Consider the following 24929-nt stretch of genomic DNA (forward strand, 5'->3'; position numbering starts at 1 on the left):
CCTCATAGTCTGGCCTTTCTTGCGGAAAATGCCCTTGAATATTGCTGATCTTCTGAATCCCATCAGGGGGACAACACATCAGTTTTGGCAGTGTTACTACTCTGGGCAGTGAGTCACTTAATCTCAAGGGAATTTCCATCCCCAGGGTTGAAAGGAACATTTTGTGTCTTCACAGAGGTGATAACAACAGCACCTCTGACCCCAGCCCTTATGATATTTTAGTCTTCTCAGGGAAGAAGAAGAACATTTACAAGTTCCTCTGCCTGAAAGTTACAGTGGAATATGGTAATTAAATGTACATATATGTATGTGTACGTGTATGCGTACGTGAGTGCGTACGTGTGTGCAGACAGCAAACCTTTCGTGTAGCTGGATGAAGCAAAAAAAAATTGGCTGGATTCCATCCTGAAATGGTGGTCCAGGCTGAGCATGTCTCATGGGGGTTTTTTTTAACATAAATCTCAACCCAGCCTTTTCTATTTCTGGACAGAGGCCATGGAGAGAAACAGTCCTGCCTTTCCCCAGACACTAGACCCACGCACCACTTCCACGTAGAGCTGCTGGATCAGAGACGGAGGCTGCGTGGCCAAATTGCTCACCTTCACAAGGCAGCTCGTAAACTCAACAAGCTCCGCAACAGGTCCCTGATTGCCAACGTCAGCGGGAGCACCCTGACCGCTGCGGGAGCAGTCACAGCCATCGTGGGGCTGTCCTTGAGCCCAGCAACGCTGGGAGCCTCTCTCCTGGCGTCAGCTGTGGGTCGGGCCTTGCCACTGCTGGGGGGGGCTGTCAGCATCCACCTCCGATCTCTCCTTAGTACTCTGCAATTCCCGGAGGTGAGGAAGGTGCAGGAAATCGCAATGACTTGTCGGAAACGATGAGGGAAATCCTTGGCGGCCTTGAGTTCCTCCGCCGGGTCAGGGCCAGGGGACCCCACGCTGCGCCAGTCAGAGAAGAGGGCCTCCATCTCACTGTACAACTCTGTCTGCTTCATGGTCTTCTGCAGCTCCCACAGCTTCCTGTGCCAGAATACACAAAGGAGGTCACAAAAGTGAGCCAGGCTGTGCTGAAGGCCAAAATTCAGAAGCTGGCTGCCAACCTTGAGACCTGCACCAGGGCAATGGATGAAGTCTGTGAACTTCTTGAGTCCAGGACAGAACTTTCCCCTCGCACAAGGAGACTCAACTTGGGTGCGAAAACCATTGCTGAGATCCCAAGACCATCCAGCTGAAACAGTGTTCGCCCCATAATTAAAACCAGGCTTGGAGACATTATATTACTGTCACCGTTAGCACTGCTGCCTGTTGCTATTGTAATATGGGTGGTGCTAATCCACACAGGTGCGCACATCTCTGGTGTGCCTTATCTATATCTGAACACAAACTTCTTCCTGATAGGAAGCTAAATCTTATACACATACCCAGGGCCAACTGACAGTAGCCACCTGATTCAGGTTGGAGGTTGTGATGGACGTGTGGACTATTGTGTACACAGCAGCAGATCCCAGAGCCTGAAGGCAGGGATAGGTGGCCGTTTCTCAGATCCATGTTTCCCCAGCCATCCCCCTGGTTCTGCTTCCCCAAGGCAGCAAAAAGCAGCATGTCAGGAGGGTGATGAAATGCCTCTAGTCCTGGTGTTGACTGAATATGGTTTGTAACCTAACTTATGAATCTATGAATGGTAAGGGGCTGAGGCACCCTCAAAAAGCCAGCGGCTGCCAACTTCCAGTAGAGTACAGTCCCGCTATCAAGGTACATCCAGAAAGGCTGTTGAAGGAAGCAGCTCCAGATACAACACACTGTACGGATAGCTTATCATCTGAGGGTGAAGTAGCAGGGCTAGAAATTGTTATCCCTTTTGAAGAAACCTCTCTAGGCTGAGGACTGTGATGCTTGTGTTCTATTTATTTGCATAGGATTATTTTAAGGTTGTGATACTGTATTTAAAGATGTATATTTTTTTTCCTTTAAAAAGGAGGCCTCTGCTCCAAAGGAAAGCAGCTGTTCTTAGAGGCAAAGCAAGTCTGCAGCATGTGAGAGCAAGTTACCTGTTCTTTGGCTGTGAGGGAGGGCAAGTCCCTGTAGGAAAAGAAAAGTATAGCCTGAATGCTGGTAGTTATAAAATAGGTGAAACATGGTCAGCCAGTGACAGGTCTTAGGAACCAAACCAAGGAGAAGGACAGGTCAGTGACCCTGGGACCAGAGCCTGCCCCATGGCTCTGGTGGAAGAAAGCCAGTTATATCTCTTGCAGCAGGAAGTAAAGCGTAGGTTGGTGTGACTGGTATGAACTGGAGCCAGCTGTGATGGGAGCACAACTGTGAGGCAGGTGTGTTGCTCCTTCGTACAGTCAAGTAGCCTGTGAGACCCACAGTTGTTTGCCTGTAAGGGAGGAGGCAGCACTCATGAAGAGCTACACATATTCCTAGCAATGCTTCCCAGGGAATGCTTCATGTTAACAAAATACATACCTGGTACTAAGACTCAAGAGGGGTGCAGAGGAGTAGGATGATTCAGCGGCAGAGCACTTACAAAGCAGGAGGGAAGGGCTGGGACCCTGTTTCAAGTGGACTGTTCTGCTAATATGTCCTTCATGATTTTTGACCCCTCAGTGCCTCAGTTCTCTACCTAAAAATGAGGATAGTAGCACTTCCCTACCTCACAAGGATGTTTCTGCGACAAATATTTAAAAGTGCTCAAGTATGTGATGATGGGGATCATGTCAGTACCTGGAAGAGGTACAAGGAAGGACCCCAGAAACTAACTTGAGACAACTAGAGGAGTTAGTGCAGTTATAATTCCACCTCCACAAGTATGCCCCAGCGGATAAGGAAACTTATGCATGAATCAAAATGATCAGAAAAACCCACTCTGTAATTCTGTAACACTGAGCAAACCTCTTAGGAAGGGCAACACTCCGCCTCACAAGCTTGAATCCTTGTCCTTTTTGTTTGTTCCTCTCATGACATCAACATTTTTTTACACATAAGAAGAACAAAGCTTGGTCCCTTAGAGTGTGACCCAGATGCTTGTAATGCCCATGCCTGTTTGCCAGAAATGAACAAGTACACTGTTGGTTCAATTAAATGAATACGAAGCATTTTTGTGTCAGTGTCTCTCTGCACACCGCATGTGATCACATTCCTGCCCCTGACTCACCCTGCTCGACTTCATGCTCCAGGCACTGGAGCCAGGGAATTGATACCAGCAGCTGGATGCGATCAGGAGAGAATGAAAAGTGAGGTCATCAGCTCCAGCCACACAGCTGGCATTTGCCTACGAGCGTACATGTTTACGTCTGTGTGAGTCCATATCCTGGTGTGCATATTAGCCTATGTACACACTGTGCATGTTGGTATCTGACTTGCAATCGCTGAGATGCATGTGTGTGACAATGTATGTGTGGTTTTGGAGTCTGAACTGCACACTATGCAAAGGCAGACACGATGCAAAATTTTTCCTAATGCTCCAGCATCTCACCAGCTAACTCCACCAGATCAGTTACAATCATGCTTCTGAGATGGATAGTTTATCATCACAGAGGAAACTGTGTTAACATATACTTCTCCTTACCTCCTCCTAGTTTTCTGGCAATGCAGCTTTGTCCACACATCCACACATAGAGAACAGCAGAGGAACAACAATAGCTCTGAACAGACTAATCTGACTGGCAGAAGGATCTGAATTTGATAGCTCAGAGCTTCGCAACAGCTGGTTTGCTCTGCTCAGCACAGTCCTGCGCTGCAATCACAGCCACTATTTCAGCAGCTGGGGACAAATCAGACACTTTAGCTTACAGTCTCGGCCACACAGGCAAAACAAATCTGCTTCTGTTCTGTTTTTCTCTGGGCTAACCTTTCACTTGAAGTCAGGATTTGGGCTGTCACACAGTGCTGCTGTGCAAGTGTAATTGAGCTCAAGGTACCACCACTCTCCTGGCCAGGTCTCAGCCACTTTCCTCTCCTGTTTAGTTTTTTTTTTTTTTTTGCCAGGAATGCAAAGGGATGCTCAGGCAGAGAGTGAGGCCCCCAGACTGAAGATCTGTAATCCTGCACAAGACAGAGAAGCTATATGACTTAGTTTGCTTCAAAACCCATCCAGTGCTCTCAGACACCTTCTAAGACAGGTGGTCCTGTGAATCTAAGTCTGCACCCTCGCACCTCAGCTACACTTGATCTAGCAGCTAGCAAACAGGGCAGGAGGTGGTCAAATCCTCCTCACCCAGCTCTGGGCATGTCGTCCTGTCTCCTTCCATGCAGTCAGCAGTAGATCTCATGTGATAGATACCCTGGGGAGCCAGCTTTGGGAGCTGTGCTGGCAGATTTCGAACATATTTGGGGGTAAGATTCATTTCTTATTCCTTTTCTCCCTGAAACAGCTCACTGCTGGGTCAGATGAGCATCTGAGCTGGTACCAAGAAAGCACCAGATGACCTGGGCTGGGACAGGAGTGCACTTACTCCATTATTAGTATTAGCTTAGTTCCAACATTGTGAGTCCCTTAGAGTCACAAGCAATATTTGGGGGAAGTGCTTTTGAGAAGCAGCTTTTCTGCTAATAGTTATGTTATTTACCCTTCAAAGTAGTAGATATGCTGGTGGAACCCTTCGTTTGGTAGCTAGGCAGCAGGGGGAGAAGGGTACATGTGTAATTTGATGTTTAGCCTGGGCTGGCAGTTATGAAGCCTGGCATCCTGATGCCATTTTTACGCCTCTTTTATTGAAACTGCTGCAGGGAGGAATGATTCAATGGTCAAGCAGGAACGCAAATGTGGATACTAAAAAGCTAGAAATAGAGAAATTTTCCAGCTCCTGCAGCATCCTTTGAAAGTTCTCTTTCTCATGCAGCTAGCTGAGAAACAGTTTGAGTTTTTTTATAAACTAAGACTATCTTGCACATGTAGCTTGTTATGCAGTCTTGTTTATGGTACACTGGGAAAGTTGTTTTGAAATGGGTGTCGTAGCATTCAGCCAATCACTCTGGGAGGTGGGTGGTCAAGCAACCAATAGCGTTGGCCCTTCTTGCAAACCAGGAATATATACGGATTTGTAATTGATTAAATATTGGCATTTTCTCCTGGACTTGAATTCTATGTCGTTCTTCTCTCCATCCTCGGCACAAACAGTGACATGCAAACATCATTTTAACACAAAGTCCCATAGCATGTTTTGAAAGCATAACAAAAGGTGTCTATGGCAAAGGAGCCCAAGCACAGTCAGGGAGTCAGGATATTCCAATACCCCCTCTCTGGGCATCCCAGTGGGTAGGTAGGATCATCTACCATTAATTGTGACCTACTATACACACTGTCCATCTGGTCTTATTATGCATCCCTTATGAAATAGTTGGACTTATACCTGCACTAAAATTCATCTGCTGCAGATGCTCCCACCCTGATCCCACTAAGGCTGAGCTTGTAACATGCAGTAGGGCCAGGAACATATTTGGTCAAAGCCAAGTCTAAAAGGTCTGGAGTGAGAATTTCTAAATCCAGTGTAATCTGCAGTGTCCTGTGCTGAAAAGCACAAAAAAGGAATCACCGTTTAACAGCAGCACTTATTTTATCACACATGAGTTCTTCCAAGAGCAGTTTAGGACAGAAGAGAACTTTTATTCAAATACATCCACTGACAAAAGAAAATTACCCAAACTGGAATTTCACCACAATATAATTAATTCACCCTGCTCCCCATCGAAACAGCACCTATCATATTATATGGACAATGAGTTCAACAACGAATTGCAAGCAGTGACTTTCTGTCACATCCCTGACTCCATTTCCTGAGGCATCGCAGTGACCCTTACAAGGATTCATGCCTAAGGACTGGCCAGGCTTAACCTTTAGCACTAATGTTATATAACAAGGTCATGGCTCAGACTGCTGTAATTTTTGAAACCTATGGTCACAACTAGCATCTACACTGGGTGTTTCTCACCAAGGTTTTGTTGGTTTTTTAAAAAAAAAAAAATTACTATTTTGAAATCATTGCTCCTGAGCACAGTGGGACTGCAGCAGTTTCATTCCACTGCTGCCCAGTGAATTGTTTCAGGTTTCCTCTCCTTTCCTTGTCACGCAGAGAGTTTGTTCGGATTTCCTCTCACTTTCCTCATTGTTCTGGGAGCAGAGGAAACAGCACGCTTGGAATCCCGTGACAGATACTCAGGTACGTCAGCATTTCTACTGCGAGCACACCCAGCCAGGCTTCCCGACCAGCAAGACAGAGGGAGGTCTGCTCAGAAATGCAGTCACGAGTTCCATTTTGCAGTCGGCTCTGCTGTCCTTTTGAAGCCTGAGCTCTTGGATACGTTAGCATGCTTTTCCCTAAAACAAAGGGGTTCACCTAGCTGCAGGATTGCCCTGCTGCAATCAGCACTGGGACTACAGATCACAGAGGCCACAACCAGATTAAAGAGCTCAGAACTACCATGACGACACGATATTTTGATACTGCTCTTCCTCAAAGCGCACTAAATCCATCACCATTTTCACCTCTCACTGTACACTCACAGACTCCCTGCCTGAGGTGACAACGGCAACAATCAAGAGAGCTGGGGGAGTGTTTGCAACTATTCCCATCCTTTATGCTCTCATTTCATGCTGCGAGTTGCCACAGTTCAGTTTATTTCATATATTTCTGGCACTTCAAAGTTGCACATTGGCATTTATCATAAACACAAACCAAGGTGGAACAATGATAATTCTTGACTTTTTTTTTTTTTCCCCTTTACTGGTACTTAAAATGTTTCATACCAGCACTTCTGAAGAAGTTAATTTGCTCTTTATATGTATTATATATGTAAGTTTGTATATATTCTTATATTTTTGTACCTGGCTAGCTCATTTTGTCTTGTTCTTCACAGTCATAGAACTTATGACACAGAACACCATCACATGCTGCCTAAGCAATGCAAATGTTGAGGTGCAGACCACAGGTGTAGACATTTGTGGTTCATGCCAAGCAGGCAGGTCTCCACACAGCCAATTCAGCGTGCTCTTATCCCAATACAGGTGGCTATAGCTCTGTAACTCCCCCTTCCCTGGAGACCTCTTTGGAGTTCAGTGAAAATCCACCCACAGTTGGTAATTAAGCAGAGCATTGCACTCATCACATAAATCAACCCCCCTTGCAGACGCAAAAGCCCAATTAAGTTTAAAGAAAATAAGCCTTGAACACATTTAGAAGAAAGGCTTCCTCAAGGGCGCTGCTCAATAAGCTTGTGCAGGGGCGGGATGTTTCCACGAACACGGCAACTCGTCCGACCTCGGCTCCGTTACAGCAGGAGAGGAGGAAAACGACAGCGCGTGGTACCCCGAGCGTCACGCCCATCTCCCCGAGCGCTGCACTCCGAACAACCCCGGACGCAGAAGGCACCTTCTGACCTCAAGAAAACGAGACCACGCGCACCCCACGGCAGCGCTACCGCCGGCGCCGTGCCCTGACGAAGCGGCGCTGCCCACCCTCCCGGAACCCCGGCCCGGCTCCTGCCGCCCACAGCGGCAGCGAAAGCGACACGGCTGCCGCGCGTGGCCCCTCAAGCCCCGCCCCGCCCGCTCCCATTGGCTCTTTCCTACGAACTACAACTCCCAGAACACCCCAAGGAGGAACTACAACTCCCAGAGCGCTCTGCGCTACCTCAGACGGGGACGGTCCAAAATGGCAGCAGGAGGCGAGGAAGGGCAGGCGGGCGGAGCCGGAGGCAGTGGTGGAGCCCGAGGCGGCGGTGGTGGAGGAGCCACGGAGCTTCAAGGACCTGGTGAGGCCGAGCTGGAGCTGCTTCTGCTCCCGCTGCTCCCTCCCCCGTCCCGAGGAGCACCCTCCTGCTCCCGCCCCGCATATCATGCCGCAGGGGAAGGGGGAGCTCCCCGTGTGCCGCACACCGCCCCGCCCTGCTTGCGCCGTTGTGACACGGCCCCGGGCTGCGGCCCTCCGCGGGCTGCAGGCGGCCTCAGGCCCGGCGGAGCTGCCGGTGCGCGGGGGGCAGACACGTGCGCCGCCGTCGCTGTGTCGATCCGCGGGCGCGGTGCTGTGACCGGGCAGAAAGTTCAGGTCTCTGCTGCGGTAGGGTTGGCGTTGCTGCTCCAGTTTGTTCTCCTCAGCCAGTATACTGGACTTTCAGTGTGTTAACTTGCGCCGGCGCTCTCCTTTTTCCATGCTCCTGGGATATCCCCAGACTGAAAGAGACACAGCTGGGGGCGTGTGGAAAGTTCTTTGTGTAAACTAAGGGAAAAATGACTCGTTGTTACTGATGGCACTCCCTTCTAACAGTTTTGAACAAATCTACAAAGTTACTGACAGAGATGGGGATTGCTGTGAACAGTGTGACCTTTATGTAGTTGCATTGAGGGCCTGATGAGGTTTGTCTCTGCTGGAGTCAAGCTTGGCTCTGTTGCAGCATGCATTTAACTTTGTGATTTAATTTAAGTCTCCATGGTGATGTCTTGTTTTCCTTTTCTCTTTTCCCGAATGTTTAGGGAGTGACAGATGTCCTGTGTGAAGCTTGTGACCAGTTAGGCTGGAAGACGCCAACAAAGATCCAAGTTGAGGCTATTCCAGTGGCTCTCCAAGGTGAGTAGCATACTTCTCTGATCCTGCATCTGGGGATACCCCAGGAGAGCTATGTGACTGAATTTTGCTGAGTGAGAAGTAAGTAGCAGGGATGAGAGTGTTCTCATTTTTTTGTGATTGAAGATCTCTGTTTAGAAGTAGTCTCTGTGTTCATTCTTGTGTCCTTCCTACATGGAGCTTGGAATACTAATTTCTCCTATAACACTGCCTGCAATTGTAAACTTTCAAATAGGTACAAACACGGGTTCTTAAGTATTCACTACTGTTGTGTAGTTCTAATGCTCTATGTTAAATAGAATTATTATCAATCATTTGAGCTGCTAGTCCACATTGACCATTTTCTTTCTTAAATACTCAAAGATACACAGGAAACTTCTGATAGATCTAGCACTGTGCCTCTTCTGCTGGAGACCTACAGTATGTATCTGAAATTAAAGATGCCTTGGCTGATTACAGAGGTTGTATAATCTGCTTTCCTGTGAGCAGGCAATTCTTTGAAATTAGATTTCTGGAGTGAGTAATAACCAAACCACAGCGACTTTCTGTAAAGATCCTGGAATTACAGGAAAATAGATTACTGAATTCAGCAAACATTTCTACCTCTAGAATATTTGGTTATGTTTTTTGGTTGTTGTTGTTGTGTTTGTTTTTTTTTAAAAAAAAAAAAAAACACACCAAAACGTGGGTGAAGCAGGAGCAAAACAATGTAGTGACAGAATGAGAATAAACTTTCAGTGTCTAGTCTGTCTTAGTACTTAACTGTTGTCAGACTCTTCTACTGCACGTACAAGATTCTCTTGAAAAAACAAAAGTAAGATTACATACCTGAGAAGTTGTCTCCAGTTTTAAGGCTTGTTGGCAGTATGTTCTTCTCAGAACATGGAGAAGTTTAAGAAGTCAGAATGGATTTTACTGATGAATTTCTACCCTGTTGCTGCACTGTTTTTGGACAAAGGACTTGCTGTGCTCACCCTTCCTGGTACAGGCTGATTTAGATTACTCTCTTAATGGCACAAAATTGTTTGTGGCTGTCAAATGTGAGTTTGGTAGAGCTGTTGTCTTGTAGTTGGTATGACCTAAGTCTCAGACGCTGAAGTTCTGTTTCCTTGTAAACCAGTAAACAGTCAACAATTGGTCTAGAATACTTACCCAGAGAGAAGCAGCAGATTGTAAAATGGCAGACAGGTTTGAGAAATAATGAGGCAAAGCTTTTTTTTGAACCTGAAGTTTGTATGAAAAACTGTATATTGTCAGAAGTTTAACTAGAAAATGGAAAGATCAGGACAGTAATTATTGTACAAATGAAGCCACACTCTAAAGTGTTGCAGAGATATTCTGAAATTCTTTGGTTTGGCCCTTTGTTCTTGTTTACCCTTTGTGTGTCTCTTTTTTTTTTTTTTTTTTTTTGTCCTTAGGGAATTCTTGTGCTTTATTGCACAGTGCTTAAAGGCTTTTTTCTCTGCTCTAGATTTGTAACAGTTTTTTTCTCTCCTTGCTGCTCCTTGTAGGCAGAGATATCATTGGACTGGCAGAAACTGGCTCTGGAAAAACAGGAGCCTTTGCCTTGCCAATTCTTCAAGCACTACTGGAAACACCTCAGCGATTATTTGCTCTTGTCCTCACACCAACAAGGGAGCTGGCCTTCCAAATCTCAGAGCAGTTTGAAGCTCTGGATCCTCCATCGGTGTCCACAGTAGTAAGTAGCTTTGTGATATTGGGGCAGTTTTTGTATGGAGGGTTGAGCAAAAGGTGAGAGAAAAGCTTGTGATGCTGCAAGACAAAGATCTGGTGTCAGGTTTGGGAAAGAATGACTGTATGGTCTTTCCTCATGGAGTTGCCTGCAGCTCTTCTGCTTTTTATGTCCGAACAGTTAAAGACGAAAGAAGAGAATCTTCTCAATATTAAGTTGGTGTCCAGTGAAATTGCATAGAGCTCTACTCTGTAGTGTAATGTAGTTTAATCTTTCCTTCAGACTGTCTATATTGGTTCTTTAGATATTCTCTACAAACATAAAAGCTTTGTGGGTGTTTTTAGAAACCCTATTTTTTTTTTTAGCTCAGTTAAGCTGCAAGGAATAGATTTTGCCTGTAGCTCTTTAATTGTGAAAATAAAATACCTGGGGCCAGTAAGGACTTTATTGTATGGTTTAAGAGGCCTGGGAAGGTCAGGTGTGCTAAGCTAAAGTGAATGCTCATAAAGATACACAGCCTTCTTTTGTACAGAGTTGTTGTGGGTGGCAGAGAGTAGAAGGAAACACTATGGTGCCAGGGGCTGCCTGGTGCTACACTGAGAGATTCACTATATTCTATTTGTCCTGCAGCGGTTATTGTGGGTGGAATTGACACGATGTCTCAATCTCTGGCCTTAGCCAAGAAACCACATGTTATAATTGGTAAGTAATGTACTGTGCGTACAGGGTGTGAATATTATCAAACTGCAGTTGTCCACAGAAAGAGTGCCGAAAGGTTTGTACATTTGAAACTGTTAATGTTCTGAAGTATACACCGGTAGCCTTGCTGCTACAAGCTCATTCCAAAGCATTCCTACTAGACTGCCTTTGGCTTGTTTTTTCATTCTTCTCAAGTATTCAAAATGCTGGTCTCATGCTTCTCAGTACAGCTTGTCTACAGCCTATTTTGTCTTGTGGGTCTTTTTTAGAGGAGAAGGGGAAGAAGGGCATTCTTCAGAGAGTCTGACTCCATTAGTCTTATGTAAAACACTCTGAAGATATCCTGTGAAAGGGTCCTTCCCACAAAGCAATCTGCCTTTACTTCTCTTGGGCAAAGAATCCCATTTTTGTAACGGATGATTCTCTGTTCTTTTCCTTTGCTTTCATTCTAAATTTGCTCTCATGATTTTGTTGGTAGCAACCCCTGGCCGTCTAGTTGATCATCTGGAGAACACAAAGGGCTTCAACTACGAGCTCTGAAATTCCTAGTGATGGATGAGGCTGGACCGGATCCTTAACATGGATTTTGAGACAGAGGTAGGAATCTGCTAAAAGAAGAGTTTGGAACACCAGATGAGTCCCTTTAAAATCATTTCATACAGTCACACAGTAAACACTAAGCTGTTGTGTAGAAATTAACAGCAAATTGTAACTAAGATCTAATAGTTGCATAAAATCCTGTGGTGGGAGTAGGGCTTAGCAGAGTCTGCAGAGCACTAGCAAGACAGTAGGAGGCATTTTGTCTTTGAAATATACTGGTTTCTCTGGAATGCGCTTGACATTGACACAGTTACTGTAAAACACAATCACATGCGTGTTCCTGCAGGAATATTGCCTGATATTTGCACTTCCGAAGTTCACACTGCCCAATTGTCAACAAGCGATCAGCCTACACCTTCCCTTTAGAAGTGGGGAAATTTGTTCCTCCTGTGAGTCTGTTGCACACATGCAGTGCTCTTCATTTGGATGGTCATTACATTTGGGGGAGACTTACATCTTGATTGCTGTTGTATTCAGCATTTCATTTCCTTTGTATTTTTCCAGGTGGATAAGATATTAAAAGTGATTCCTCGAGACAGGAAAACATTCCTGTTTTCTGCTACCATGACCAAGAAGGTGAGAGCAGAGTATTCTGCTTTAGTTCTCTTTCCCATCAGGCTATACTGTTGACTGGACTGTATAATACAGGTTGTCTGACAAGATCTCTGTCCATCCAGTACTAACTTAAATTAACCTTCCCAGGTTCAAAAACTCCAGCGTGCTGCTCTGAAGAATCCTGTTAAATGTGCTGTTCTTCCAAATATCAGACAGTTGAAAACTACAGCAGTACTACATTTTCATCTCCCCTCCAAAATTCAAGGTAATGCCGGTCTGTTTCTTCCCTCTTTTTGATTGTGTCTTGTCTTACTGTTCCCACAGCTGCACAATATCTTCTCTTCTCTGGCTTATAATTACTCTTTAATGTGGCTATGTGATTATATCCTTTTTTTTAATTTTTTTCTTCTTCTCTGTTTCTTTACAGGACAGCTACCTGGTTTATATCTTGAATGAACTAGCTGGAAACTCTTTCATGATATTCTGTAGCACGTGTAACAATACTCAGAGGACTGCTCTACTGCTCCGCAACCTGGGGTTCACTGCCATTCCTCTCCACGGGCAGATGAGTCAGGTACAGACATACCCTACAGAATGAGGTAGACAGGAGACCTGTCTCTTGGGAAATGGGCTGCACTGTGCTAAAATCACAACTATCTTGCAGGAGGAGTATTTCACAGTTAGTGGACTGGACTGATGCCTAGACATTTAACTAATGTGAATGCTGCCACTGATCTGTAATAATTCGAAAAGAAGTTAGAGAAATTAGATTTTTGAGTAGTTTCTCTCCCAGTTCTTCTATACCAGTATTTCAACACGAGCGTATTAACCAGAATGAGCGTTATTCTCTCATTACTTTTTTGTCTTCCTCTCTTCCAGAATAAACGCTTGGGCTCTCTAAACAAGTTCAAGGCAAAAGCACGTTCTATTCTGCTGGCTACTGATGTTGCAAGCAGAGGTCTGGACATCCCACATGTAGATGTGGTGATAAACTTTGAATTCCTACGCACTCTAAGGTAAGCTAGTTTGTGTGCCAGCTGAGAGCTTCTGGTCACAGGAGGCATAGTGAAGCTAGACAAAGGAACAAAGACACCTTTTCTCTGTTCTGCTGACTGGAAGTCTAGTTCATGCTTCTGTAAACTAGAAGATGTAGTTCAGCCTCTGCAATTGAGTTAGTATCTGTGGTTGGGTGGCCTCATCTGGATTGTAGAACTGATCCCGTAAGTGAAGACATTCCCATGAGTGAGGGACATTCCATGTATTTCTGCTCAGAGTATGTGGTTTGCTATATTACATTAAAGGGCTTCTAGACTTTGAAAATAGTTTTAATGTATTACTAGTTTGAGGTAGTCATCTCTGTTCCTGTGATCTATGTCTACTTTCACATTTCTTAAACTGTGTTTAAAAAAAAATAAAAATAAAAATAAAAGTTCTCCCATTATGTTCAGTGAGGATTTGGTCAAGAAAGATGTGAAAGATATGAATGTTTCACCTTCATGTCGCAGAATTGCAGCAAACTGAATAAAAGTGAGTTATTAACTCTCTTCCTTATAGAAGGTGTAGTATTATCTTAGGCGTGTGACTTTGTTTCCCAGCCAAGTTTCAGGAAGCATACAATTAACATGCATTTCAGGAGTTGCTATTGTTCCTTATAATGATCAAAGATACTACACAATGCAAACAGAAAGTATGGTAGTTCTTTTGAAGACACTGCTTTTGACATTGCAAAAGGACGAAAGTTAAGAAAAATAAAGGTGGAGGCAGCAGCTTGAATGATTTTGTTACAGTTTTTGTTCTGCTCCCTCTCGTCTAACTCTGTCATGGGACACATCCTTTTTCATGATGCTTCCTTTCTCCACAGATCCTGAATGGAGAAGGGAATATTTTAATTTCCATAATGCAGTATAAAACCTGGAAAACAGCCTAGAACCATATAAACAGAGATGCTCGATAGATCAGACACTTCCAAATCGTTCTCATTCATTCTTCCTTTCACTGTGCTTGCCAAATTTAAATCTGCTTGCCAGAGAGTTTGTCTGGAAGACAGACTACATAGAGCACTAGATCCCAAGACTAGAAATGCAGCCATTGATTCACTTTAAATATTAGCTTTCCAGGGAAATGATAGTTCATTAGCAAAGTCATGTATCTCAACTTTTGTCCTGCAATCTTGAATGATTGCAGGTGATCTTCTCCATTAGAAAGAGAAGAATTCAAATGTTAAAAACAAAGATGTGCCTGCACAAACCAGCATCTTCTCAAATCCTAATGCTGCACAGAGTCCCAGGTATTAGTCCCGGTTGTATTTTCTCCCCATTTTCTTGTTCTTTCCTAAAAGAAAAATTATATGTGCTGGTTTCCTGTAACTTCTGCTCTGTTTGGTGTACATGTCTTATTGCTTATCAATAAAATTGTTTTCAGGATTACATTCATCGTGTTGGGAGAACAGCTCGAGCTGGGCGATCTGGCAAATCTATCACCTTTGTCACACAGTAAGTGTTAAAATGCAGCAGACTTATTCTTCCAGCTATGTTTCAGGGCAAAAAACATCTGACATCCTGGGTGAGAAGAAAATACTGCTTTTGTTTTGAGATGCCAGTTGGATTTATTTAATTAAAAGGGAGAGAATTCAAAGCCCAAAGTGGGGAGGGAGAAAGTTCTAGGATAAATTCTAGAAGCAGGCATGTCATAAGCACAACTGTTTATAAATTGATTGTTTAATATACATACACTTTTATAATACATAATGCAGTTTGAATAAATGTGTTGTTTTGGTAAATGCTAAAGTATTTGTCTAAAAAAAAGTTTACCAATTACTTCTGAACAGAGATGAGCTGAATAAGTCAGTGAAGCCATCCTGAACGATGGTATCATTCGGATGCAATTAAGATTTGCTTGTGAGACCATCAGCACAAGCTGACCATCTCAGCTGGATGGAAATAAGGAATGATGTCTGTGGGTGGTGACAGCTGAAGCACTGTCAGGAAGGCTGATTCAGGCTTGTGTCTTGCCTGTTCTCAGGTATGATGTAGAGCTGTTCCAGCGCATTGAACACCTGATTGGCAAGAAGCTGCCAGCATTCCCCATGCAAGAAGAAGAAGTTATGATGCTGACAGAGCGTGTGGCTGAGGCCCAGAGGTTTGCTCGAATGGTGGTGCTGGCTTTTTGTTCCTCTACTCGATGTTGTAGTCTGTTTCTCCTCAGGTGCCAGAACTCTTGATCAATCCCCTTGATTGCATTGCAGGAGCTGCGGGAGCAGGAGAGAAGAAGCGATCTCGGAATGATAATGATGATGACGACACAGAAGAAGCTATTGGTGTCAGGAATAAGGTGGCAGGTGGAAAAAAGAAGAAAGGAAAGCCTTCTAGTTTAGTACTTGGACAGACTCTTTTATTTTTCTCTTTACGGCTATATGAGCTCGACAGAAATAGTCTACCAAGCCATCTCCGGTGGATTTTTTTTCAGAACTACTTATGAAATTGGACAGTCCACCTGGAAAACAACTTCCTCTTTTCTACTTCACTAGTTAAAAGACTGAGCTTGGCCCATTGTGGTACCATGGGACCAGTCTTCCTTTCACAGGCACCAGACCATCACCTCTGGATCTGAAAGCAGCTGTGGTCTGGCCCTGCTCATTCGCAAAGAGGTACAGCACGAGTGTGGCTTTTCCACTGCTGCAGCCTGTCTCACTACCCAAACTCACTGAGTGCATCTGGGGTCAGATAGGTCTGTCAGAAGTAACAGAGAAAAAGTTCAAAAGAAGCAACTGAGTGTCCACAGCACAACTGTGATGCCCTTGACGTAGTGAAGAGACGCATGACATGGAAAGCTCCAAATATATTTTGCTTAATTTTAAAGCTACCTGGTTTTCCTTGTCTTATCACTGACCTGTTCTGCTCACTTTGAGTATCGGCTCTGCCAGGTTTTCTTTTTAGATCAACCTTAGATGTGTCAGCTGAAGAGTGGCCAGCACAAGGAGAATCTGTTTCAGTGGTATGGGCTATTCACTGCCCGGAATCTGATTCAAAATCTGTAATGATTGGCAAGATCAAGGAGTGGTCTGGGTTTTGGGGTTGGGTTTTTCTGCTGTTTGGTTTGGGTTTTTTGTGGCTGATTCTTGTAGTACTTACAAACCAACACAAGAGGGTAGTATTTACATAGGAAAGCAGCTCATGAGATGGGTGGTGAAGAAAGCACGGGTGTCATCGAGTCTTGCTCTGTGTTTCCCTGTTTATTTCTCCATCTCAGACCAGAATTCAGTGCTGTATAAGTAGACTCTTGGAAGAATGGGATAAATGTACTTCTCTTCATATTAAATCAGAAGGTTAGTGCTACTTCCCATTGGCAATAAAAATTTTCACACTGGACTTCTGTTGGTGAGCAGAGAAAGGGGGAGAAGCTCCTTCGTGATCACTCAACATAAAAATTTAATGTCCATTAGAACCACTTGTAAATTAGATAAGATTATTTTTAGATCTAAATGGAAAGCAGGGTCTCAGTAGTCAAGATGACCATGATAGTTACTTCATAGTGTCAACATAAATCCAATTATTCTTATAAAGCAGGAAGTGTGTGTCTTCCATGGGTCCTCCTGCAGGGAGGCAGGGGTGGAAGCCCAGTAACAAAAGCATGTTAATTCTATGGGGCCCTTTGCTAGGGATCCCCCTGGGTAAGAGGAAAATGCACCAGAGGGAGAGGAATAAAATGAGTGAGCATATGGGTGGAGATGAAAATGCTCATTCCCCATAGAGCAAGGGAACTCTCCCAGCTGATCTTCTGGCCTGCTGGATGCTTGAACAAAATTCGTTATCTTTCACAAGCAGGGTCCCGCTATCAGCAATGAACATTAAAATCCCTCTTGAGGCTCCTGGGTCTCTCTTGGTGTTATTCCCAGTTATGTAACGGGTGGCATGCAGAGTCAGTCCTGAACCAATCTTTTAAAGTGACATGAAAGGCAATTTACCACTGGAGGAGGTAGGGCAGAGTTGTTTCTTTCAGAAGTAGTATGAGGCACTCTTTACTCTTGGTGGGAGTTTCTAGTACCTCTCTGTGTTCTTTCCTGTGTGGAAAGGTGGAAAGCTGAAAAGCGGAGGGGGTGAGTTGCCCCTTGATGGATCAAAGATTCTCTATCCATCTTCTACAGTTGCAAGTACAACAAAGGAGAGAAGTAGAGCTGCTCCTTGTAAAAGGGTTCAGAGCCTCCTTGAGAGGACTGACTCCTAGACAGCTGGCCACCTCCCTTCATTTGGAATGACAAGCCGTAGAAACGCTTGGCACTAGAAAAGCTAAGGTATCACCACACCTACATTCTCACTGGCGCCTCACCTGCCACAGGTATGTGCATTCAATTTCAACTAAAAATATCTCACAAGGTTGGAGGGGCAGGAAATAGTTTCTTACTGTGACTACGCCATGAGGGCTGGATCAGAGGGTGTTTGTATAACTGAAGTGGAATAGGGAGTGTCTAAAGATGTATTTGGTCAAAACAGAATTTGCAGTCAGGCTAAAGCAAAATCTGTAGCTGATCTAAAATGAAACACGAGGGGAAAGAATGGAGTGAGACCTGTCTCTCTTTAAATAAAAGACTGTTCAGAAAATACCAGCATTGGCATGTGTGTGGCTGCATAACTTTGTACAAAAACTTATGTCAGCATGTTTGTTCAGTCAGGAGGACTCTTGCGAGGCAGTTCTGAAGCACACCTCTCGAGTCTTCGCAGGGCAGGGAGCTGAAGTGGACGATTAACCTTAGTGTGATGTAAGGTAGGATTGGGCTAACACAACTTGTCATTTTTTTTTGTGGTTGAAACTCAAGTGAAGTTTCAACAAAACCTGTGTTCTCAAAAGGTGTTCAGTGGGCATGTTTGCAGTCAAACAATTCTGCACTTCCCAAGTCTGTAACAAGGTCATTATTCATATACTTGTAATACACATTTTAAATAATGTTTTATAGTTTGGGTTTTTAATGCTGCATAAGTGACTTTCTCAGGCAGTAAAGAATGAGGATATAGTGTCTTTCATTTAAATGTTCTAGAGCTAGCAGAAGTGGGACAATCCTTTGGAGGGGAGGAGTAAAATTAAACACTGATGTCCGTGTGGATAAATGACTTAAGGAAAAGTGAGGATAGCTGCAAAAAGTAGCAGTCCCTGCAACCACACAGTGATCCAGAGAAGAAGCTGTACTGAATTGACCTGTCTGAAATAGGTTTGGCCGTGGCAGTTCCCCAGTGCCATGCATCTGCTGTCCCGGGGCTGCAAGGGATGACAAGGGCAGGAAAGCACAGCTGGGAACCAAGGTGGGGAATCCAGGGCATTTTTCTGTGGTAGCAGCCTGAACCGAAGTCTGCTTAAAGTAATTGTGAGAAACACAGCCCGATCAAGGACCTGGCAGCCCGCCTTCCCCTCGCCCCAAAAAAGTAGTGATGACCAGCAGGGAGAGCTAAGTATGATGACTTTCTAACAGCAGCATTAACTTGTGCTGAGAAGAGGCTCAGTTTAGGAGGAAGATCTCAGAGTAAGAAGTGATTGGAATCTGGAGGGCCTTAGTTTACAAAGCAGGACTGAAATTAGTAAACATGTTTAGTTTAGCCAAGTATTGAAGAAGGAAAACATCCAACACACTTAAAAGACCGTGGAAGCACTTGAGATGGAATGGAATTGATTGCATGACCTGTGAAAGACACAGGCATCTACCAAGCATTTTGATGTATAAATGTGAAGTTGTGGTTTGGCCACAATGGCATGTGAGGAGCTTCTGTAAACATTCAAGTGAGGAATTAATTCTTGTAAATGTTGCAGAGCAAACGCTGTAAAAATACGGCATTTGTGCTAGAGGTAGTCCATGCAGTCATTCTGAATTCTTGCTGCTCTTGCTTACGCACTTACCAGTACATTTGAGACGGAAAAAAACAATGGCTGTGTAATCGTGGAGAATCAGAATATGAGTTTCTGACTGAATCCAAAGCTTTGGGTTAACTCAAAAAAAAAGTAATTATACTTTCTTAGTCTTCACATGGCTTTTTTTCCTGTTCAGACTGTGAAAGTTCCTTCTGAAGAACAATATTTAAAAGGGCAAACTAAGGACTTTTTTTCCCTCTGGCACTTAAAAAATGGGAATGGTCACTTGCTCTCTGGCCCAGCGATGCAAACTGTGCATGCATCCAGTGCTGCATCTCTTCCTGAGGACCCTTCAGGTGTGGAAACTTAGGATGATGACACTAGCACTTTCTGTCTGCTTCCAAAACCCCCTGGGACACAGGTACATGCCTTCCTGAACGTGATAAGTGTATGTCATGTTTCATGGTAGGGTGTGTGTTGGACTGTGCTAAGGTCATGCCTAGTTGTCTAGTAAGAGAGAGTGGCACTGTGCAGTCTTCCACCTTTGACATTGTAGGTCCTCAGGGAGAGGTGGATGCCCTTGGAGCTTGTTCGACACTTTTTTCAGGGAAACATCTACAAACCTGAAGCTGCATTTACTAGAGGTTAACAAAGAGTCATTTTGCATGCCCAAAGGGAAGAGGACTATCTTTGCCTTCTTTGTTGGAGGATCCTTGTAATTGTGGCGATGTACTTGCTGCTCTGTTGCCTCTCCTTAAAATAAAGTCTAGCAATAGGACTGTGTCAAAAGTTTCTGCCTTCCCTTAGGCTTGGTGCTTGCTAAAGGTTTCTGAAGAAAGGGAATTACAATGTGGGCTTTCTATGAAAACAGAGAGGAATGTTTTGTCTTCCATTCAAATCCTGGCAAAGGCAGAAAAAGCCCTGTTGACAGGGCTGTCACAGAGACTATTCCTTCTGTCCGTCACTTCCTCCTCAAGATTTTCACCCACGAACACGTCTCTGTGTAAAGAAAGGCAAATAGCAAAACTTGCTCTGCAAGTCACGTGCATGAGGTAGAGGGAGGGTTGCATGATAAGGTTGAGTCGCTTTGGTTGTGCTGGCTTTCCAGAAGAAAATGATTCCTTTGTGTGGTTTTTGTTGTACATCTGCTCCATCCCATGAGCAGGGCTAAAACATGACATTTCTTGGCTTTGATGTAGGATAAAGTCTTTTGCACAATGAGAGTTGGAGTCACAAAAGTACCTTCTTTCTTGCAGTAGCAATGTAAGGGGGCACAGTATCCATGGAGCAAGCCTGAGACAGAATGTGAGGAGGCTTGTTCAACTTTATTTAAAGCAACAGAAATTAACGTTTCCCAGTCAAGCATGTAATTGGATATACTTGCTTTTCTACTGTCTTTATTGTCACTCAGTTTAAGGGAATTTATAATAGGAGATACCTAGCCTGATCTGTCCTTGCCAGCCTCTGTGCTTGATGTATCGTCAGCAGGGAAATAGTATTTCTTCTACCTCAGTATGTTTTCAGAATGATAAATCTGCCACTACTGAGTGATTTCCTATTACTGCTGCTCATATGCACACTTACAGGTGTGTTAAACCTTATCCTGCGGCGTGCCAGAGGCTCTCTTTAGTTATTAAGGACCGGTCTTCTCCAAACACAATCAGCAATACAAAGCAGATAGCCTAATAGACTCCTTTGACAGAGCCTAGGCAGAATCAGCTTTCCATTCCTGCAGTTGCAGATCTGGAGATGCCTCTTAGAGATTCTGCAGAACTGTGGAATATTTTCCATTGGTTACACTCCAGATATGTATGTGTATCTTAGCCTACGCTTTCTCCACCTGTTAGTGAGAATTGCTTTGATATTAACGAGGAATCTTGGAGTCACCTTTCCAATTTTCAAAAAAAAATTTAGGGCAAAATGCAAACTTTTAAAAATGCAAAGTATTGGCTATGCTCTCCAAAATGGATAACACAGTGAGGAATGGTTATAAAAGATCTATGGAAGAAACGTCAGAAACAGATTTGCTAGGCTGTTCTCTCTAAGATCACATCAGAGACAGCTTCACTTCTGCCTGTGTTCAGCTGGCTGGCTGCAGCCAGGCTTGCTTGTCTCTGCTGAGTTCAATAAAGAGCCCTTCCTTGTGAAAATGCTAGTGTTTGTGGCCTTTTGGTCTTTCCAAGGCTCCCCCTCAGATATGACTTCTTTACTCCAACTATACTGCCTCTGTCTAGTCAGAGGATGACTTTTTGAAGATTCATCCTCTGAATGCCAAGCTATCTCCTCTCTTTGAAAATGCCAGCACTGCTTTCACAGGGGAGATACTGCCACCTGGTCTGGCTGATGAACAGCTCTTTGTGATTAGTGAGGAATCTCCCTCTCCATCAAGGTTGTGTTAAGCTGATGGAAGGGGAATTGCTGGAATTGCTGTCACTGCATGGACTGTTTGTGAGTATGACTGCTATGTTTCCTTGAAAAATCCTATAGCAGACAGTTGAGGCTCTCTTGAATGAAGTAGAAGCAGCAGATGTAGAGGAAGATGCAGCTAGTGCAGGGAGGGCCCTGTAAGCCTTCCGTTGTTGATAACCTGTTGTGCAATGGGAAGGCAGCTTGCTGGAGGACATAGTATCAGTGAAATCTTTGGTGAGTTTTTGAATCCTTTCTTAGAAGGGAAGGTAGGGACACATGGATAAAAACTTTTGAGAGCTCTCCTCCTTTGCCATGTCTTTAGTCTCTCCTACTGGGCCAGTACAGCCTCTTTGGAGAAGTGTTCGGCTTTGTTAACCGTGTCAGCCCCTTGCTTCTCAGATCACCTGAGGTCTATAGGACTGTGTATTGTGAATTTACGTGGGTAGCACAGAAAATGGAGGGGAGATGCTTTTCTGCCTCAAAGAGTTTGTGGATTAACATCAAAAAATATGCTGAAGTCTGTGGAAAGGGTTGTGCAATAGTTATCGACATATGAAGATACAGGGATAAAGAGGAGGACTGATGGGAGGGGAGTCCCTCTCAATAGCTCGATGGTGAAATTGCATGGAGCTGTTATCTGTCTTGGTGGGAAAGGCCTTTGACAAGTAAGTATCTGAAGGAAACTATGGCTGGGTGACCTTGCCTTGAGGTATATTCTGGACACTCATCTGCTTGGCCTTTGCAGTGGCAGGCCAAATATATAAATTTCTGTCTGCTTTGCTAAAGTAAGGTAACTGTGCACCAGAAGCCATGCTGAGCTGTAAAATGAATCCTGGATAGAAGGAAAGAGCTTGGGAACTTGTGCACTGCTCCAGGTCCTGCTTCAGCTGGAAGGCTTTTCTCTGTGACTGAAGTGGGCAATGGGCTGAGCCCTGTGGCAGAAGCCAGGACTGCCTGACAGACAAGGCTGTGCTGGTACACCTGAGCAGGTTAGCCTGCCTGCTCAGCATGTCAGTCAGCAAAATCTCACTGCCCAGATAGACAGTTAGCATCTTTCTGCTCTCTTGCATTGTCTGCAGGATTGCATCATTACCCTGTCCACTCCATCATTTTATCAGATAAAGATGATCAGGGGGCTCCACTAACCTTTGGAAGCATTCAGTGATGGAGATCATGGGGTGGTGATGCTGTCAGGGCATGCAGCTAGAGAGCCACCTGAGAGAGTGCGAATTTCCCTACACAGCCTGGGGCAGGGAACCCCCTTCACCCACGAGTGCAACCTCCCTCCCTGCCTTCAGGCCTCTCTGGGTGGACTGACTTATTCTTTTGGAAGCATTGGCCAAGGCCTCCCTTCACATAATTAACTAGCAACCCATGCTTCACTCTTGCAGCTGGCACAGGCCTGCCTAATTCTGCTGAGATCCTCCCCAAGCAAGATTTCCTCATGCTCAGCATGCCCCACAATGTCTTGCATTATTAAGCTTTCATTATTTGGTGCTTTTTTGAGACCTCTCATCTTCTCCCCCCATCTTTAGCCGTCCTACATGTCTGACTCCCTGCCTTCTCCAAGGTCTCATGCACGCTTCTCTCTTTCTGAGCATATTCTGCACTCTGCCCTGCTCACTTCTCCCCAGCCTTGCCCCACCAAGCAGCCTGCAACCAGGTCCCTAAACTGCCCAGGGCTGGCTCTTTGCTTCGTTGTTCATGCTGTACTGCAATATGGTCCTGCAGGCTCTCCTCCTGGCTGATGGACAGGTGCCTACACAAGCTGTTTGCTTCCAGCTCTGCCTTCTGTGTGTTTTCTAGGGTGCAGGGGAGATGTGAGCTGCCTCAGCAGGTCCCATGTGGCTCTCCCTATCTCGATGGTGTTTTAGGAGACACCTCTGTGCTTCGAAGCCTCTTGCCAGAGGAAGCTACTACAGCCCCTGTGCAGGTGGAGGTTCCTCCGTTGCGTACCTGCAGGTGTATCTCACCTCAGCCATTCAGGGACTGACTGGGATCTGTGTTCACAAATGCTCTAGAAGATACAGAACAATGAGGTAAATGATAGAAAGCAATGGAGATCCTGCTGGGCTCTCTGGGTGAGTCTTTCCTTGCTTAATAATGTGGGACTGCTTGTTAGGAAAAGATGGTTCATTTATATTAAACAACTTCCTTCAACTCATTGATTGTATTAGTATTTATTCCTTTTGATGAGTAAAGAAAAGGATGGTTAGATTTAGGGCAAATTTATCAAAATTTTGTGCTGTCCTGGAAGGTTAGGATACATCCTAACCAGCAACAGACTGAACAGTGTCATTCTCTGCTTGATGATTATAAATAAGTAGTTAGGAAAGTCAGATTTCAATTGGCCAGCAGAGGTTTTAACCATGTGTACATCTAGATTAACCACTCGGAGATTGGAGATTATCAACTGTTACGTAATAGCAGACGTTTTTTTTTAATTGGAACAGGACTGCAACAGATGCTGTGTTTGCTAAGGAAACCAGACTGTACATCCAGAACATGTGTTGTGTTTGGCAGAATCATGCACGTGGATTGCTGCTTTCCTTTGCCTCTAGTAAATCCACACTGCTGATCAGACAGGTGAATCATTTCTTTCAGGATTTAGTTCTTATTTGGGTTGTCAGGTAAGAGCTGAAGTTGGTTTAGTTCAGTTCCAGTTCAACACAGCTTCACATCTACTGTATGAGTTCAGTTCTGACTGAGGAAAGGCTAACCTCATGTAATGTAGATCTCATGGTAATTTCACCCCTATGTACATCATGGCCCTGTGACTTGATGAAGTCCTTGGAGTCAGCGGTAATGTTGCTCAGATCCATAGCATATGTGAGATCCCTTCATTCACATACAACATAGGCTTTCCTTCTCCCACCCCCCCTTCCCCTGGCAAGAATATGCCTTAGCTTATCTCACAGATGATGGATGTGTTGTGTGCCAAGCAGAAGGTCAGAGACAAAATTTGTAGTGATTCCTTTTGCCTTTGAAAATGTAAGCACAAATGTAATGAATTTTCTGTGCGATTAAATTAACCTTCCTGCAGGTCCTGGAGACGGAATATTGCATGCTTGATGAAATGTAGCCACACTGTCTGGTGCCCAGCAGGTACTTGGTTTACCCTGAGGTAAGGTCCCGTCTGCAGCAGGGATTCCTGGAAAAAGCACTTTACAGCCTTTTCAGGAGAGCTACTTATGTGCCAGTTGGTATTTCGTTACTGCAGACAAATGTCTGTTATGGCAGTCTGTCAATAATGAATAAAGAAGGGATTATCAGGCAATGCAATGATGCTGGAAGAGAAGAACCTGCTGTGGGGAGGCTGAAGATTCCCTTTGCTGTGTCATGCACACACCAAGAGCCGTACCTCATCTCTGATGCTCTCCTGGATTGCTCATACCGTTAGCTGAAGCTGTGTTGGCATATCTGAAGAGGTCGATTGGCAATTAACCTTCACTAAACCTTTCACTGGTGTACGGCTGTCACTTAGGTGCTGTCACTTTTGTTTGCTAAGCAAAATAGCCAGAACTGCTGGGTCTGGAGAGCAGCAGGGAGCCCAGGGGCTCCCATGGGAGAGTTTGTGTG

General features: G+C 44.6%; 2 protein-coding genes across 2 annotated transcripts; both read left to right on the forward strand.

The window, feature by feature from the left end:
* Positions 1–495: 495 nt before the first annotated feature.
* Positions 496–1231, forward strand: APOLD1 (apolipoprotein L domain containing 1). Its single transcript, XM_009980261.2, is given in 7 exon segments — positions 496–526; positions 529–797; positions 799–829; positions 832–873; positions 876–912; positions 914–1017; positions 1020–1231. Coding segments are annotated over 7 exon segments (726 nt in total).
* A 6414-nt stretch (positions 1232–7645) lies between these two features.
* Positions 7646–15964, forward strand: DDX47 (DEAD-box helicase 47). Its single transcript, XM_086610110.1, is given in 20 exon segments — positions 7646–7681; positions 7683–7751; positions 8470–8563; positions 10072–10230; positions 10233–10259; positions 10884–10955; positions 11431–11478; positions 11481–11515; positions 11517–11549; positions 12057–12128; positions 12255–12300; positions 12303–12323; positions 12326–12372; positions 12535–12681; positions 12987–13101; positions 13104–13123; positions 14529–14599; positions 15129–15258; positions 15352–15361; positions 15364–15964. Coding segments are annotated over 20 exon segments (1467 nt in total). The 5' UTR covers positions 7646–7651; the 3' UTR covers positions 15585–15964.
* Positions 15965–24929: the final 8965 nt, after the last annotated feature.

This window comes from Tauraco erythrolophus, chromosome 4 (genome assembly GCF_009769465.1).
Source record: "Tauraco erythrolophus isolate bTauEry1 chromosome 4, bTauEry1.pri, whole genome shotgun sequence".
Classification (NCBI taxonomy): Eukaryota; Metazoa; Chordata; class Aves; order Musophagiformes; family Musophagidae; genus Tauraco; species Tauraco erythrolophus.